The sequence below is a fragment of the Tinamus guttatus genome, unplaced genomic scaffold, assembly GCF_059628265.1.
Source record: "Tinamus guttatus ecotype Peru unplaced genomic scaffold, ASM5962826v1 Tinamus_guttatus_pri_ptg000150l, whole genome shotgun sequence".
Taxonomy (NCBI): domain Eukaryota; kingdom Metazoa; phylum Chordata; class Aves; order Tinamiformes; family Tinamidae; genus Tinamus; species Tinamus guttatus.
In genome coordinates, this window is record NW_028288684.1 from 16,220,728 (window position 1) to 16,239,813 (window position 19,086).

At 42.6% G+C, this 19,086-nt stretch overlaps 1 protein-coding gene across 1 annotated transcript; it reads left to right on the plus strand.

The window, feature by feature from the left end:
- The first annotated feature begins 4,210 nt into the window (after nt 1-4,210).
- Nucleotides 4,211-18,083, plus strand: CWC15 (CWC15 spliceosome associated protein). The gene is made up of 7 exons (XM_088522312.1): nt 4,211-4,267; nt 5,679-5,817; nt 7,395-7,507; nt 8,445-8,533; nt 9,443-9,553; nt 17,167-17,285; nt 17,742-18,083. Exons 2-7 carry the CDS (start codon nt 5,687-5,689, stop codon nt 17,869-17,871), a joined length of 693 nt encoding a protein of 230 aa, XP_088378438.1. The 5' UTR covers nt 4,211-4,267; nt 5,679-5,686; the 3' UTR covers nt 17,872-18,083.
- Nucleotides 18,084-19,086: the final 1,003 nt, after the last annotated feature.

Here is a 19,086-nt window from a genome sequence, read left to right on the forward strand (position 1 = left end):
GCTAGTGACAGAATTGGAAAAAAAGTAGTTTCCTGAGCTCTCTTCTTCTGTTCTCTGCACTTAGATGTCCTCACACAAGGAAAAGGCTCCCCTGAGGACTTGGTAGGTAGAAAAACTGCAAACTTGTAATCAAGAGTTAATTAACAATCAACGTGGTTGATCCTACTTCTGTGTCAAGAGTTCATTGTTTTAGTTGTTCATTGTTTTCATTTGAATCAGAGTAAACTCGCTTCTGCCCACATCTGAACGAAATAATACTGAGCATTCAAAAGTCTCCCAAAAAAAGGAATTGCCTCTACCACTAGAAAAACACTTTGAACAGTGTGTTAGTCCATTAAATAAGGGGCAGATTATCTTAATGGCTAAGAATGCTCTTTGCTGGCTGATACTGGTTAAACCTAAATTAAGCAAACATTATACAATCTGGCATCGTGGTGGAAGTGGCAACTGATGCTATGGCTTACCTGGTTTTAAATCAGTTTGAGCACTGCACTACCAAGATGCTGCTGGAAAGTGTTTTGCATTTTCAATTGCTCAGGGTGATACTTTACTGTTTTATTCTCCTTATCAACTCTTCTCCACATCCCTGGTTTGGAGGCTCAAAATAAATTACAGGAATCTGTGTTTCCACATTGGCTACTCTACTCCTTACAGTCCCGTTAATAAAAAGTACTTTGTGGTATCTTCAACATTTCAATAACAACAAAATTAAATCCAGAAGGGTCTAGTCTAGTCTAGTCTAATCTAATCTAATCTAATCTAATCTCTTCAACAAAGAGTCTAGACTTTCACCTTGTCCCCTCGACCTCTTCTGTCTGCCATTATTATACAGCAATATAGTGTAGTAAGGGCAGAGTTCTCCAATAGATGTGCCTAAGATATGTGAGTGAAATCAGCTACCAGATGTACCCATGGCCACCCAGTAAACAGAAAACGAGCCTTAGAGATTTGCTTAGGCTAAATAACTCACATGAAGCCTTGTGAGAGCAATTCAACCTCAAGAGCTATAAATCTAAAGTTAGGGGAGAAGAACACACAAGTTGAGGGCTCAGAGAGAAAATATTCATAAATATCTGAGCAAAAATAGAGGAGAAAACTAGCAGAGCAATGTTTTCCCAGTTCCTAATGTAGTGCTATTGCTAAAAGTTACAGTCTCGGTTGACTCTTGCAGAGACAAGTGCATCCCTATTTCACTCCGTGTGATAAACTGACTTGTGGAGCACTTAACTGGCTTCTTTGTTTCAGATCTACATAGGGAAAAAAAAATGCTAAGACAGATTCCACTGCGATGTGTGGATGATGGGCTTTTCCTTCTGGCCAGGAAAATATGATGCCAGTTTTTCAGCGTCTGGGCACTGTGCTACTGGTACTCCTCCCAGACAGGCAGAGCGGCTGCCGGAATCACTGTCAGCTAGCGCGAAGAAAAGGATAAAATTAGCTTAGCTATTAGTGGAAATGTTTGGCTAACAAGTAGGACAGTGTGATATTTTTGCCTAACACTGGATGTAACCATAGCCAGAGCTATGGCCTAGCTGCCAGTCTCTATGTAAATACTGCACGGGTAAAATTGATGGCTTTGTCCAAACTCAGAGGAAACATTTGATCCAGTCAAAAGCAGAGAGCTTCCACGGAGGCCACCCTGCATGAGGACACCGCGGTCAGGCCGCGCGCGTGTCCGTGTGTCACTGGCTTTCGCCGTGTCCTCCCGCCCTACGCTGCCGAGTTCCTTTCGGGTGACATCACGTCCCCTGTGGAAGTAGCACCGAGACCCCGGCGCGAGCTGCAGGCACAGCCAAGGCGGCAGCAAGAGGCAGCGAACAGAGCGCGCGTTCAAAGCCAGGGCTGTCGGACAGGCAGAAGGGAATGTGCATGTGCCAAGTGACATTTTTTTCAATGCTGGTCCAGGCCAAATAATATCTGGCAAAGCGACCACAATTCCTTGTACTAGAGGAAGGTCATCACAACCAGGACCAGGCATCTAGATCACATCCTCATCCTGTGCCTTTCCTTGCAGGCAATTCCTGCGGACTCCGGGGGCTTTCCTTCTGGGGTGGATAGGATACAAGATCTCTCCATTGCCGCAAAGCAGGAGCTTACGCCTCCTGTTTCCAGCCTGAAGTGAAGCTCTGAAGTCACCTCAGGGGACGTGACCCGCACAGAGGCAACCCAGCTGGACAGAGGGTGCGGTGGAAGCGGGCAGGGAGGAGGTTAAGGGCCGCGATGACTTCGGGTGCACGGCTGAGGAGCAGCAGCAGCAGCTTTTACTGCACGGAGCCGCAGGGAGGCTGCGACGGGGCAGCGAGGGCTGCGCAGGAGAGCGGCTGCGCTGACTCACGCGTGAGTCACGGCCCCGCTGGCCTCGCTCCTTCTCCCAAGGAAGGAAGCAGCAACCTCCCACAAACGGCTTTTAAGGCTGCAGTTTGGATTCTGAGCATTCCCGCACGGTGTGGCCGCTCGTGACGCTCCCCGGTGCCCTCCATGGAGGGCAATCCGGTGGGAGGCTGAGTCCTCCAAAGCGCAGGGCGTCCCAAGGGAGCAAGCAGGGCCCTGGCCTCTCCAGGGCAGAAAGGGGCCTTTCTGTCTGCTCAGCCCAGGCCAGCTGTGCCCTATGGGCCAAAGACTTGTGTCTCTCAGGAAGGGAGGAAAGGGGAAAATTCAAGCTCAGAAATTTCCATCCTGGCATCCACCCTGATCGGAAGAAACGCCCCAAAGCTGCTGATGGTACTGCCACCTCTTGGGAAGAGCAGACGATGTCCTGGCTTTGCACTCGGAGGGTGGGCAGAAGGTGTTCACACAGTCCACAGTGTGAGACCCTAGAATTCAGGACACAAAAGAGAGAAAAGGGCTAAAATCCCATCCCGGTTCAGGCACAGGGAGTGAAAACCATCAATTAAAAATAACAGTGTTAACAAATGGAAGAAAGGGAAAAGAAATAGTGAAGAGCATATTTGATAAGTTTTAAAGAACAGAAAAAAAATGACACAGGAAATGGGAGAAAAAAAATCCCTGCATTGGCAAGGCTAAGGATAATAAAAGAGAGTTTTTAAAGTCCATTAGGCGCACAAGAAATCTTTATAGTGTTATAGGCCAAGAAGTAGATGGGAAAAACATTAATAACAATCCAAACAGTCAGAAGTCTATAAATGTTTTTCTTCTCCTTTAGGAAGCAATGTACTCTGCAGTTCTTCAGTAATCTCAAGAAGGATCAGCATTTTGGAGAGATACTTAAAGCAAAAGTGCATATGTCCTAGAGTAGTGAACAAGATACCGAAGCATATTGGTCTCCTGGTGTTAGTACGTAATTAACTGTGAATATTGTGGAAATTCGGGAGGCCAGAAGAACGTGGGCACTGTGGGAATGTCACTCTTCAGCAGGAGCATGGGTTTCCTTGATACAGTAACAGGGTAAATTGAATGAATTGAGGGTTTTCAAAATGCTTCATTTGCAGCAAGTGTCACTTGGATTGCAAAATGGGAACTACGCAGTACATCTAACACCCTTTTCTGAGGATAGCAGAGCTACACACACCTCCAAAAGCAGTCATATAACACCATTTTCTAACAGGAATGTATGGGGACTGACATTGTGCTCTCTGCTATTGATTTGCACCAATGATCTAGAAGGTGATATAAAATCATGCTGAGAAAAAATGCAGCTACCATGAAGAATTTCAGATGACAACTTAAAGCGGCCATGTCCCTGGCATCAGCAAGGGGTTTCTTGGATAACTGAGCAGAGGAAAAAACTTCCAAGGGACCAGAGGCACCCAGCCTGCTGGCTCTATCCAAGGGCACTTGCAAAGTGCAAACATCTAGCAGGAAAATGCGCTTTTCAAACTGCAGAGAAAGGCGCAGCGGGCACCAGTGCTAGGGAACGAAGCTGTAATTAAAAACAACGTGCGATTTTCTGCCACGAGGATAACTGTTAACTGCAGGGAACCACCAAGGAGGCGCCCGCGCGCAGCGAGAGGAAGCGGCCGCGCGGGGAGCGGCGCCGCGGGGCGCGCGACCCCTGGCGGGCGCGGAGGTGAGGCCCAGGCGGCATCCCGGCCACCGTCGCTACACAGGCAACAGGGCAGGCGGGCGGCCGCTTCCGCCTCGATAGTCGTCATGGCGCCGCCCGCCTGGCCGCCGTCTCTATGGTCGCTCCCCCGGCGGCGGTTCCGGTGGGCGGGTCCGCGCGCCCCGCGCGGTGCCTTGTGGGTGCGCGGCGGAGTGATGGCGGCGGAGTGAGGCCTGGTCGCGTAGCGCGGGCGGGCGCCGCGGGGTGAGAGGGCGATGGGGCCGGTTGGGCTGTTCGGGGTGGGTTTTGGGGCCGGGCTCGGCGGGATGGCTGCCCGCCAGCCTGGAGTCGCTGCTCCTGGAAACAGCGCGGTGCAGAGTGCTGAGCTGCGGCCTGGCAAGGCCGAGTCCTGCTCAGGCAGACACCAGAAGGAGCCTGTGGGAGCAGGGATGAGATCCAGGGGGTGGTTAATGTCCTTGAGGTCAGGGCGGGTCTGCCTGTGGGCTGGTGCATTCCCGTTGCACCCTGTAGTTGGTCCAAGTGGGTCGTGAGAGCAAGCAGCTTTCTCGGCTTATGGGTCCGGAGGAGTCCATGCTGGGATGGAGCTAGTGAGGCCCAGAGTTCTCTGGTCTTATTAAAAGTGCAAAACCAAACAAAAAGCTGGTGGAGCTTGAGCACTCTGTTTGTGGTATCAACAATGTGTAAAACAGTACCTCTCTTCTTGTCTTTAGTGCTCTTTAAAGCAGGCTTTATCACCTTTATTATCAGCCTGCTGTTTGGTGGGCTGGTGCTGCTGGGTGTTTCTGTGCGTGTCCTGGGTGCCTGTAACCCGTGGTCGGTGGCAGTGCATGACCTGGTGGATCAGGAGAGGGTGCTCGCAGATCAGCCCTGGGGTTGTGGCTTTGACAGCCCATGTGGAACTCGTGGTGCAGGAGTTGGGAGGGTCCAGCTCCTGCATGGCAGGTTTGGATGCGGGCATGGCAGCAGGGACCCCACATGGGGCAGAGGCTGCTGTGAGCCTGTTTCACTCCTTTGCCACGGGAGATTTGCTAGCAGTTCTTGGCCTCAGTTATTCCATTTTTAGGCATGTGCTGCTGATATGTGAGGGGTTTCGTTTGTTTTCCCTGGTAATCTGGAGCTGTGCATAAGTTGGTGCCAAAGGCAGTGCTGCCCCACTGGTGTCACTGCTGGGCCTGCCCTCAGTGGAGCCAGGTCCCTCAGGGTCATTGTCCTCATCTAATTGTCACCACGAGGTCTGTGTAGGGCAGCATTTACAGTGCTGACACCTAGATCCAACCTGGGTGAGAGCAGAGGGACTGTTTCCATCAGGCGCTGTGGACAGGGCTGTTGTTTTGGGGGAGAAGGAGTTAAGTTACACAGCTGCAAGCTGTGCCCTGCCGCTGCCTGAAGGACACGAGAGAGCAGCTCATGGCCTGTTTCTTTTACTTCCATAAACAAAGCTTCAGACTCTCACTGTGCTTCATCTTTCACAAAAATCTTGCAAACATTTTTCACTTTTGAAAAACTGGAGATTCTGTCAGCCCTGTGCCAAGTGGCGCCTTGTGTTGTGTAGTGGGACTGGCCACTGCTGCAGTTCCAGGAACAATGTAGCTTCTGATCAGTGTGTTTCATTATAACTTGCAGTAATGACCCCTTTTTGCTTTTGCTTCTGTAGTAGTTAAAATGACCACAGCAGCGAGGCCAACATTTGAACCTGCAAGAGGAGGAAGAGGAAAAGGAGAAGGAGACTTAAGTCAGCTATCCAAGCAATATTCCAGCAGAGATCTTCCTTCTCATACTAAAATCAAATATAGGTAAGTTTTGCTTTTCAAAAACATAGGTAAGTTTTGCTTTTCAGTCTTTCTTCCTGCAGAACAGGCAGGGAAAGACCCTTTGTTGCAAATGCCGCCTCTACATTTTTTACCATAGATGTCCGTGTTATATGGACAAAGTATTAAAGTATTTCTTGTGAGTATCAGAAGAAGAAACTGCTTTGATCAGTATGAGAGATAATGGGATCTTGTATGAATGTTCTTCTCTGTTTCAAGTATATAATAAACCTTCGTTATCATTTTAGGAGTTTAAATGAAATTTGAAATTGATGCGGTACAGACATGTAGGATTTAGAAGCAACGTGGCAGCTGGAAATGTTTTCTCGATAGCTGATGTAATTCTTGTCAGTGAAACCACTGTTAAGGTTTTATGTTTGTACTTTCTGTGTGAAGATATTTCTCCTCATCGCTCTCCCTTCTGACATGGATAAGAGTTTGGAGAATATCCAAAAAACAGCACAAAAATGTTGTCAAATGCTAGTTCAATATTATGAGAAAAAGTGCTGGTGTCTCTTTAAAACAGAAGTGGGACGTGGGACACCAAGTGCTTTGAGAGAAGTGAAGAGAAATATATAGATACATATGCAGGAAAGTACAGTTTATATGTCAACAGATCCCTTCACTTGGTGGAGATTGAGTGAGAGTTCAGTGTCCTCTGTCCTTCTCCCGAGTGCCTATGCAAAATTATCTTTGTTAAATAGCCAGGAGAGTGTGACTTTGCAAGGAAGATTCATTATTTCAATCCGTCTCATGCCCGTCTGGATGACACAGAGTTTTGGAGCATGGTTGCAGCTAAATTGTGGATTCCACCTTCAGGTTTTTAATTACAAGAGCAAATGAAATACTTCTTCATAAAGACAGGCCGTGCACACAATGTATTTATAGTAGCTCGAGTCTGGGTTTCTTCCAGGCACACTTATTTCCAGAATTAGGTTCACTGAAAGGTGAAAGGAATTTCTTGTTTTTATTCTTAGTGTGACTCAAATATAAATAGTGTGTTGGTTTTGGCCAGCGTGTTTATAAAAGAGGAAAAATATGTACACTTTAACTAGTGTTTTCACTGGTCTCCTCAACATTTTTTGTTTTTTGGTTTTAAGATGTGTGGGATGTTGTCTGATGTATCTCTTGGGGGAAATTTTAAGAAAAATATGTTCCAGCTTTGGTCTGATCTGTAAGGCCCAGAAACTGGCGCATACAGCGGTAGCTTGGAATGGTGCAACTGTGAGAGGAAGGTTGGCCCGAAGGCTGGTGTGTGTTGAATGGGACATTGGGCCTGGGTCTCCTGCAGAATAACAGAAGACTTATCAGTATCTTGTACTGTTTCTGTAGTCATCTTGGTTTAGCAGGAGTTAACGTAGGGTTTTTAAATTGATATGAGAGCCCCTGAAAGTGGAGGGGCATGTAATGCATGTAATATGTACAGAGTAAGGGAATTATAATGTGAAGGAATATATGGCTGCATGATACCAAATCTATTCTTTCCTGTTTATCCAAGATGCTACCACTTGAAAACTGTCAGCTTCAGCCTTTTATTTTTAAACCTCCATATGTCATTTTAGGCAGGCCACTCAGGATGCTCCAGAGGAGGTTCGTAACCGTGACTTCAGAAGGGAGCTCGAGGAGAGAGAACGGGTTGCTGCGAGAGAGAAGAACAGAGATAGACCAAACAGAGGTAGAAAATCTTTAACAAAGACACAAAAGTTATAATACCGTTGTGTGGCATTACTGTAACACGAAATTCAAGGTTGTGAGAAATTTGCAGGTTGCTGGCAGCATATCCCCAGCATGTCTGGGTAAAATGGGCCGGTTGGGTCTGAAAGTTCAGGATGGTTGAGCTACACAGGAATGTCTGCTGGCTTCGTGCTGGCTAAAATCTAGGTCAGCCAGTTGAAAAGCACAGGCTGTGAGGCAGGCCAGCTGATACCCTGGGACTGCAGTGAACTGGCAGCAAATACGTACAGTTAATAAAGGGCTGTTTTGTACTCGAACAAATGAGATGGGAAGGAGAAGGGGAGTGACTTGTGCTCCGCTGTTGTGGCACAGTGGAGCAGAAAGTCACTTATTAAAGGATGTGATACTGTTCAGGTACAGTCAAGTGATCAACTGAAATGGCAATCAAAACGTTAATTGAGAAATAGGCATTTTAATATTAAGGTTGACAGAATTTAAGTAGTGCTTGTAATTTAGGTATGTGCAGCCTGCATAGGTTTTAGGGGGCTTTTGAATTTACAGGCAGATGTCGTGAATGAAACTAATGCAACAGTATTGCTTTGGGGTAACCCAAAAAAGGAACACTCCAGTTGGATATTTGGTTATGTAGAACGGGGATAGTTCTCTAAAGTTTCTTCTTTTGCTCTTTTTGGCTCGAAATAGAGACTTAAAAAAACCTAGAGAACAAGTTTTGAGTTTGGAGTAGTTAGTGCTTCCTTTGAGGATATCTCCAAGGGAGGAATTAGCATGGGCATTAGGATTAGGAGATGACTGAAAACAGAACATAATTTGTATCTCGGTCAAAAGTAGGGTAAAGTTAGGGTTTGCCTTTTTTGACATCAGATGCTGTAAAATGAAATGACTTATTTTCTATTTTTATTTTACATCATATTCTTCAGAACATACAACATCATCTTCTGTGTCCAAGAAACCTCGCCTAGATCAAATTCCTGCTGCAAATCTTGATGCTGATGATCCGCTTACAGATGTATGTGTGTGGGTTTTTTTTTTTTTCTCTCCAGTCTTCTGTCCTGTCCTTCTCCTGCCTTGGGAGACAGCAAATTCTGTTAATTTACTATTAATAGGATATGTATTTTCAGGTCTGTTAAAGATTTAAGACAGGTAATTGCTAACTGGTCCCAGCCCATCTTTTTGTCTTCAGCCTCTCTAATGTGGGAATACCATTCCCTAATGGTATCGTTAGAAGGGGGCACACATGCTTTGACTGCTAGCCTGTAAAGAAATACCACTTCGAATTTAGAATTCAAAATAATACTTAAAGGATGTGGAAAGAGTGGCTTCTTAGACTTAATGAACCACTGAAATGACTAGAATTCCCCAGAGCTGTTAATATGCACTGATGGTCTGCATCAGCCAAATGGGTTCTTGCTTTTGGTTCCTCTCCTTATGCTAATGTCTGGCACCTATGTCTAGTATGACTAGGCTAGGTGGGTTTTCTGCTTGTTTCTTGATCTTTTATTTGCTCTCAATACTGCTGGATGTGGTTGGTGCTCAGGCACACTGGTGACTTAGGTGACAATGATTAGAGTGGTTAAGGGCAGTCACTTTCCGGAATCTGTTAGGTCATCTCCTGCTCAGTTATAAAAAATGAATTGCAGTCAGCCAAATAAGCACAGACTCTTTGTTGTGTCTTGCTTTATAAGAACAAATAAACCATTCGTATTGATTTCTGAAGCACTCAGATGCTTGCAGTAACAGCAAATGCAACCAGCAGCCTTTAGCTGGGCAGACCAGCAATGGATTTTGTTGATTGTTGGCTTGTTTACTTGTTTCTTTTTTTGGATAATCAGTATGTCTTACTAGTTTTCAGAATTAAAAGCTAGTTGTATTAAAATAAATAAATGAGCAGCTTCCTGTTTTCTTTTGTTGTTGTTAGGAAGATGATGAAGATGAAGATCTGGAAGACAGTGATGATGATGACACTGCAGCTCTTCTGGCTGAACTAGAAAAAATCAAGAAAGAGCGAGCTGAGGAACAGGCTCGAAAGGTAAAATCTCTCCAACAGAAGAGCCCTCATATTTTTGCATATTTTGCATATTTTTTCCCACAAGTACTTGGGACCAGAGAGAGCTCCAGTGCTGCCGCTTCTCTTTTCGAGAGAAGAACCTGTCAGACACTCAGGGCACTGGTGCTTTTGCTTAGGGCTGTGAGCTCTATTAAAATCATTGCTCTTTTAATAGCACTGATGCTGCGTTGTCTTTGGAAGGATTAGCACTTGTAACTCGTAAGACCAGAGTTATCCTGATGTGGTCAGTCACAGGCAGGTTTATTTGGAAAATGTCTCCACCAAAACAAATGACAAATATGACAGTCTTTTCAGAGTGTCACCTCTGTAGGTAACTTTCCTATCAACCTGTTAGCTCTCTACACAGGTAGAAAGCGCACACTGTGTGCATGAAAGGCAAAGAAAGTTTCTGTAGTTGGATATTTCTCCAGTGAGTGGGATTAAAATCTATGCCTTTGGCTTCCATACATTGATGTAAGAAGTATTGTTATACGAAGGCTTTACCTTAATGTAAAAAAAAGTTATCTTTTTACAACATAATCCAAGATACTTTTTAAAACATGTGAAATTGATGTGTTAGGTTTTAATCCAGATGTTTCCTGCTGTGGTGACTTCAGTATTTTGGTGCTTCTGAACTGATCAGAACCTTTCCCATAGTTCAGGGTGCACACCAGTAGTTTAAGTGCTGCAGTATGTTTCATGGGTGCTCTCCAGTAGAGCCAGGCAGCACTAAACAGGCCGTAACATTTAGCAGATACTGTGAACAGCTTGTAGGCAATAACATTTTAGCTGCTATAGGCAGCAGTATAGTGCTTGAATACACTTTGGGCTACCAGTGTAGAAACATACCTTTAAAATCAACAATACCTGTAAAAATCGGTGAACTGTGGAGTTTTTAGATTTTAGTGCTGGAAGGTTAAAAGGAATACCAGTGTAAAACTTTACTGTAGAAGACTTGTTGAAACTTGGTTCATTTTCTGGCCTATGAATGCCCTGTTAAGTTAAAGTTTACCTGAAAGCTTCTCTTGTGCATTTGATGCACACCACAAAGTAATATTCAGAAATGTGTAATTGTGTTCTGCAGTAATCACAGGAAAATTATTTATGTTGGCATAAATCATTGGATTTATGTTGTCTTCCAGCTATTGCCGTTTCAAATGTGTTAAAATACAGCAAGTTCAGGGCAGCAGTGTGTAGGGAAGGCTGCTGTTTCAGCTGTCTTCACACAGAGTTCTTACATGAAAACGTGTCAAACATGTCATTGTAATTGAAATGCCAGATAATTGAAATTATTCATTAAAGTTAAGCAGCATAGCTTGTTTAGCATGTTTCAATTTAGAAAACTCACATTATAACAATAATGGCAGTAAATTGCAGCACACAAAACTGAGGGTGTGTTTCTCAGTTGACCTGTATAAAGTAAAAGAGATGTTATCAGATCTATGTTTTTTTCTGTCACTAGAGGGTGCTAAAAGCTGTGAAGTTTCTGGCATAGAACTTGTTCTGTTCTGCTGTCTTTAAATGTAATGATTCTGTGTCTTCATGGATGTTCCCCTTCCCACAAAAGTAGAGATTATAATCCTGCACACTATGCCATGTTCAAAACATGCACTGGTAGCTGAATGAATGAATCCTTTTGTTTGTTCTGAAAAATAAGTGTTAGCTGTTTGTAGTAGTGCACATTAATGCACAGTTGCTACATGTTTTAGTCACCCTCTCAGTAGGGAGAGATTTGTCTTGATAGGCTTTCCTAAAAATTTCCTAAAAGTCTTTGGTAATGAGTGGGCATGGTAAAGTACTTGGATTTTTTTTTTCCCCAGTGTAGGAAACTTGAACTAAATCAACGAAAAAGTAAAAAACGGCTAGCCAAGGTGGAGCCCAACCACCTTGGAGTCTTTGGGAGTAAGGGAGTCCACACAAAAGATCACTTAGATCAAGTGATATATTTTGGCTCAAGGAGTGCAATCTGTTTGGACTATACTTTTAGTTTCCTGTATCTTTAAAATGAGACGTTACTTGCAAAGCATTTTATAGCCATTTTGTATAAATCCCTTTCTCCATGAGATATATGGGATTTTGTTATCAGTCTGTTGCAAACCATGATTGAAATCTAATTTCATAAGTAATTTATGAAACAGCTGTTAGTCATCTAGCTGCTTTAAGGATAACATCTCATGTATACCCTTGATTGTGTAGTTGCTGTTAATCCTAATCTATATAAAGATTTTAAAAATATATTTCTTTGTTGTACAGACAAATTAACAGGGGGTCTTAAGACAGCAGTATTTCTCCCCAGAACATGTTAGTCTTGAGATGAATTCGATCAAGTATAGTATTATACTAGGAATTTCAGTATCGTATGTAAATATTCCCTTATGTGAAATGTTAGTATAATTATTTTTTGAGATTTTTTAAAGTGAATTTATACCCTTATTAACCACCTTTACTCATAACTTTTCCTGGTATTTAAGCTGCCTTTGAAAGGAGGGCTATTCCTTCTGAAATGCATTTCTGCTTAGACAAGACTAAAACCAAAGGTGGGAATTGGCTGTTCTTTCCATTGTCCTGCTCTTTATTAAGTTGTCTTGTGTGATGGCATAGGAAACCCTTAAAACTCCTTTTGATAAATATTTGTACTTAGGTTCTTAATATTTTCACACTAATGTCCTTTGATCTGTAAAGAAAATAGGCTTTAATAACAACCTCATCTTTGGTTTAAACCTGTTAATTTCTCAAAATGTTTAAATTCCTGTTAATGTTGTAGGAATATTAAATAAGTAACATGCATTTTCAGAAAAAAAAATCAGCATGGAATTAATCCTGACTCATTCATCCAACCCTCCAAAACTTTGATTTCTCAGGTTATTTCTAGGGGAGGCTAGACCAGTGACCAGTAAATTTAACTTTTGAAATCCGTTTCTGTGGAAATCTCCTGGATAGATCCAAAGCTGTACAAACACTGCATCTGCTGTCTGTGCTTAATATCCAGGGAGAGCTAGCAGGATTCGTGTGAAATGAAACTTAGCTTCCTTGTATCTATCCTATAAAATTGCCATTACAACTCTGTCTGGCTTTTCATTTTTAAAATGCTTCCTTAAAAGGTGAATTAAGATAATTAAAAACAAACCTTGTTGAGCATTCCCGTAAGCACCTGATTATTCTAGCAGCACCATCCCAGTAAAGCTCTTCTAAAATTTAATTTTTGCACCTATGAACTTATTAAGAACACTCAGGAACACAACACTAGCAGAAACTGTTGAGCCTTCTTTGATATTGGCAACAGCTAAAGAAAACATCCATGAATCTTATCTTAATCTAAAAGTCATTTTACGTTTTTTTTGAGAAGAGATGCTGAGGCTTGTGGTTTGTTTTCCTCCAGTGTGATTTCTCCAAGGGTTTCTCCATAACTGAATATATTACTTCACTAATAGTCAAAATTGAACCACTACAGATCTTAGCTCTATCCTGTGCTTTAGCTGTGTCCTCTTTCTAACCGTCAAATAAACATTAGAAAAATGATTCTTCATAGATGTTAACGCTTTCACTTAAATTTCAAGTGTATAATTAAAGCTAGAATGTCAGATCAGTGATAAATAGAGGATCTTGGTGAAGACCTAAAAGCAAATGACCCAGTATATTTCTTTGTGGGACATGCTACCAATACTTGCCTTCATTAAGAACTAATCAGAGACCCTCCCTGTGGGAACAGTGGCAGTAGATCTGAATGTAGACGCTGCAGTTGCAGTTGTGCTGCACTTTTACCGTTTTCCAAAGTTCCAAACAATTGTTTTAATCACGACGTTGTGTTGTGTTAGTAACTTGTGTAGGATCGTGTAACGGGGGTGAATCTCGGCGTTACTCAGTTTAGTTCCCTGCTGTTAAAGGCAATGTCCCCATGGTTTGTCATCCAAAAACCAGCATTTAAACAAGGCTGTGTAATTTTCAGTCTTTGAAATGTGGATCTTTTTTGTTTTTTCTTTCAGCAACTCAAAAACTGTAAGAACTAAAAGGATAATGTAGTTTAATGCAGTGGAGTCATTTCAGCCCTGCCTGTAAAAGTAACCTTGCTCTGAGCTAAGGCTAAGACCACTACTAAAAAGAGCACAATAGCTACAATAATGTTTTTCTTTCCTTTGCGGTCAGAAACAAATATACCAAGGGACTGTGCTTCATACAGCGAGATAAGGAATAATTGTTTAGTTGAGGTAAATATAGTTTTGTCCACATTCTTTTTTCCAACCATGATGCCATACGGCGGGTGCAGGGTTGTACAGAGGAGTTTTCAGGGAGACCCTGTTCATAGTTTCATCTCCCTCGGCTTCCGTGGGGCCTCTGCAGTGTTAACACTCCATCCTGTCTGGTTCAGCTCCGCGTGTGGTTGGTACCAGTTGCTGCCACTGAAGAGCATAGCACTGTGTGTTTGTAGCCATGGAGTAATCTGTAGCAGGCTTTTTGCTAAAATGACTTGGGAAAAGAGTGATAAACCTCATCTTGCAGAACAGAAAGGAAGACAAAGCGGTATTATTCCAAAAAGGGTGGAGCGAATGGAGAATATATTATATATATATATATATATATATAGAGAGAGAGAGAGAGAGAGAGAGAGTATGTACATATATATATATATTATCTCCCTTAGCCTTTTTTCCTGTTGAGGATTTGTTGTATCCATAGTGTTTGAGCTTATATCTTGCATATATATCTCATATAATATCTCTTATATTGAGCTTTGCCTTTGTTCCATCACACAGCAGGACAAAAGGGACTGTGGAGGCATCTGAGCCCCTTGTTTTGTGAAGAGCTGGGCTGATGCTGGCCCAAGGGGTGAGGTGGAGCACGAGGAGGGCCCTGTCTGCTCTGCTTGACACAGCCCATGGAGCAGAGGGCAGGGGGAAATGTATATGGAAAATTCCAAGATGTAATGAAATCCTTTTTTGGGCTGGAGAAGAGGGATTTTGCAACTCTCACCAAAATGTGTTGTGCTTTAGCACAAACGTCAGCTTTACACGACTGTGTTGCATTGGACATTTCCACTGTGTCCTGTCTCTAACATAACACTTAGTCATTGACTTATTTTCTGATCTTGCATACTTTCTTTGGGAGGTTTTAGCCAAGCTATATCCTAAGAAATCGTCATCTTCAAAATCAGCTTGCGTCTTAAAAGAATTCTGACAAAAGTGCTGAGATGTCATCCAGCCTCCAACAGCTTTGAAAAATTAAATTCCATAAGGAAATCACTGTACACAGTGAGTACTTGTAAGGTCCTCTCTGCAAAGCAGCTGCGACTAGCACTCAACAATTTGCTTTCAAGAGTCTCACTAGTAAATAAAATATATAATCTCATATAGTTTGTTACTCCTTCAGCTGAGCTGTCCCTGCAGGTCTCAAGGGCAGCAGAGTTCTGTTGGAGAGCAGAGCTGCCATCCACCACATGGTAGCATGAAGCACCCGAGGGCTCTGCAGTGTCTTTTACAGTGTGTAGGGAAAATCCATCTGGCAAATAAGATTCATGGATATTTTCTTTAGCTGTTGTCAGTATCAAGGAAGGCTGAGAGTTTCTGCTAGTGTTGTGTTCCTGAGGGTTTTTAGTAATTTCATAGGTGCAAAAATAAGATGTAGTGATTTAAAATGCCCAAGACTGCTCCTACCATTTATTTTAATTATAATGCAGTCTTTGCTCCCTTCCAGTTTTCTGGAATTGTAGCTGACTCAAGTCTATGTAGTCTTTGCCCATAATCACCAAGTTTATGGCAGCCTGCAGTGTTGCAGATGTAGATCTGGTGCCTGCCCTGTGTCTGATATCACTGCTCTTTGCTTCTCCCTGCTACGAGGAAAGAAAATGGGAAATCAGAGGTTTGCATGTCATGGAAAGCATTGCAGATGTTTCTTGTCTGTAATCCACAGAGAGAGATGTAAAATCCATGTCTAATATTAGGGAAAAGCTGCTGTTTGTATTGAGTACTTCTGCTGTCTGTGATCCCTTATTCAGTAGCATGGGGGCGATAACTGATGCTGGGATCCGAATGCTGCATTTTGAGCAGTGCTTGAGAGTGCAAAACTGGTTTATTTGTGTTGATAACTTTAACTACTGCAGTTTTAGTAAAGCTCTATGGGTACAGGAGCAAGACAAGTTTTGCCTTTCCCTCTGTTTGATCAGGGCTTTACAGGGCTAGTCCTGAAGCCGTCCCTCGCATTAAGCTGCATGCCCTTTTTTGGAGATTTCCACACTGGCAGTTAATTGCAGCTAATCTTAAAATTTGCTTGTGAGAAGCAGTCTAATCACACGTATTTTTTCATAACTTACACTGACAGTTCTGAAGAGGTAGATTTATATTGGTAGTCCTGCCTAGTCTAGTGTTTATGTGTATGTGTGTATGTACATATATATATATAGAGTAAGTTAGTGTTGTACTGCAGGGATCAGGATATCTTTCATGGGAATATTCCACTTAGCCAATCTGTGCATTGAAAACAGTACAGCTTGTAGATAGCTTTATTAATGTACTACTCAGCTGCAATTACGTGTTTGAAGCAGAGAGCCCTGCTTGGCATCGGCGTTCACATTTATCACGCTGTTTCCATCAAGTGAAACGAGCCTCTCGTGGGACCCACAGCGTGTCCCAGCTGTGGGTTCTGCAGCTGGAAAATAAACCCAAGAGCTGCTGTGTTACAGGAGCCGTGGGCTGAGTTGCTGGCAGCACTAAGGAGACTCGAGTGTGTTTTTAACTAGGACATTCTCAGATGATACCTTGAGCACAGAGAGGAAGGGGGAGACCTAGTTAGTTCGGAGGAGAGGTATGTTCTTTTCCTTCTGGTGTTTCATCAAAGAGCAACCCTTGTAATACATCTAAAAGGCTATGGAGAAAATTGTTGATGTAAAGTGAATATTGCATATTCATTTTGGAATTTGTGAACATTTAATTCACTAAAGATACTTCTGCTACTGCAGCTGCTGTGTGGGGACAGTGGGACGTGTTCTGTGTTGCCCGTAGTGCAGAGCCGCAGTGAGGCTCAGATCAGAAGCTTCTGAACAGTGCAAGAACTGGGTCTCTCTGATTCTTAATATTGGAATTCCTAAACAGTCTTCTGACATCCCCTGCTCAGTTTCGCCTTAAATTTCTCAATATTAATTTTAATTGGTCCCTGGAGTTGTGAGATGTGAGGTAGATTGCTGCAGATGACAGAGAAGTTTAAAGATGCTGTAATGTTCCTTCCACCGTTGAATGCTGCATAATTTATCCTCTTTTCTCATGAGGATAAAGAAAATCTGTTAATCTGTTTACAATTTTAATATAATAAATATGTAAATGCAAAAGCTAGAATTTAACAGCGTATTTTTTTTGAAACATCAAAGCCAAGCAGAGTAGAAATATGTGACTAGATGGACAGTTTATTAGCAGTTCTAAGCTCTTCAAAGTGTATCTGCTTCTGACCTTATTCTGCTTATCCACAAGTGTCAAACAGTTTGGAAGGTCTGAGCTAGGAATTAAAACTCTCTGTGTGGGTGTTTGCAGATAAATAAAGTTTGTCTTTCACTACAACTAGACAAGAAAAAATATCGCAGGAAAGTAATCCAGCATTTTTGAATTTTCGAGGAACAAGAGCAAAAGGCTGAGGAAGAAAGGATTCGAATGGAGAACATCCTGAGTGGGAACCCACTGCTGAACCTCACGGGCCCAGCGCAGCCTCAGGCCAACTTCAAAGTGAAGAGGAGGTGGGTGCAGCCCGGGCAGGGGTGTCCCCAGGTCCCCTTTGGTGCTGCGAGAGCCTGCACGTGTCACCCTGCCACTGGCTCGAGCGCTTTAGAAGTCATCTGTCTTTTTAGGGCAACTGGAATTAATAGATAACCCTGTCTGAGTAAGATTCTTGTTGAGAGGTATCACAGTTACTATTGTGTTTGTCTAAGTTAGGGCCATTATTTTCTGTAAAGATAAAACCTTCATTCCCTGACATTCTTCTCACTTCTTTTTCTTATCCACAAACATGTAGAAAATAACTAGGGTGAAAAAGCTTTTTGTTTTGACTAAAATCTGATCTGCATGACTAGTTGTGCCTAATACCTCTGAATGGGAAGGCCAAGCCATGTTTAAATAGATCTGTAAATGGCAACTATTTTTTTTTTAAAAAAAGAGTTTAAACACATTAAAACTAAAAATTCTTTTCTTTCCAGATGGGATGATGATGTTGTCTTCAAGAACTGTGCCAAGGGAATAGATGAATCAAAAAAGGACAAAAGATTTGTAAATGATACTCTGCGATCAGAATTTCACAAAAAGTTCATGGAAAAATATATCAAGTAGTACAGTTTTATGTGCTTTGCTGCTGAAGGTCTTGGAAGGTCATAGTTGTTCCTCCCTCTCCCTCAGAATTCATGGCTTTAGTCATGAATTCCCAAATGCTTTTCCAAGATCATCAACAGCTTCATAATTGATAATTGCTGTGTGTCTGAAGTATTTTATTCTTTCAGTAAGCTTTCCTTTTTGATTTTAATTAAAACTTTGTGTTTCATGAACATTGTTGTTGTTGGTATCCATTGCTTTTAACAGCCTTCATGTAAATGGTAGAAGAGAGAACCTGATTTGCAGTAAATACTTGCAGCTGTTTCAGTTGTTTTCCAAAATAATCTGTATTTGTAATTATGGTGGCTTGTAACTCATACAAATCACATAAATGTGAATATTATCAAAGATAGGGAATAGCAGAGTATGATAAGCAGTATGACCTGAGAAAACGCGTAGTTTCTGTGTTAAACTGGACTTGTCTCTTTTTTTAAATCTTCCTCTCTAGTTGCTTCTTTATTAGCCACCAGGTTATGTTTTGGTGAGATACCTCCAAATTCTTGGCCAGAAATTCAGTTTGTAGAGCTCTTGCCTGGTTGTTTCTGGGGGATGCAGTGGAGGATGTGGGGCCGCACGGGATGGAGAATATTGGACTCTGGAGCCTCAGGGTTTCTCCCTCTGGTAACTCGCTGCAGTCCCGACCCGGCAGCCACAGCCCTGAGGCGGTGACGCTCGGCCTGGTGGGGTTTGTTTCAGTGCCATTGCCAGAAACTTGGAACCTGCTCATGAGGGCTGTTATTAAATGATGTATCTCATCAAGATACTGTAGTGCACTTCAGTTTCTCTTCTAAAATGTCTCTTTTAACACTTAATAGGACAATATAAAATACCAATTGCCAAAAAACTTCAATTGTTAAGATGTTTTTTTTCTCCCTTCGGAACAAGGAGTTTTGGCCAAGTGATGCCCTGGGTCTGAACCTCTCTTCTGGTCAGCTGAGCACACGTCCTGTTCCTTGCATTTCTCTCCTAAGCCCAGAAGATGCAGTGCTGTCTGCCTGGGAGGCTGCAGGGGCAGAACTTGAGCAGTTTATAGACAATTTTTGCCCTTTTCCTTGCCTATGTTACATTCAGTTTATTCCTACAGGTACCGTCTTACAGTTAATATTCCTTGCAAACGTTTAATTTGAGAATGTCCAATACTTATTTATTAAGTGAGCAAGCACAGGGCACAATGTT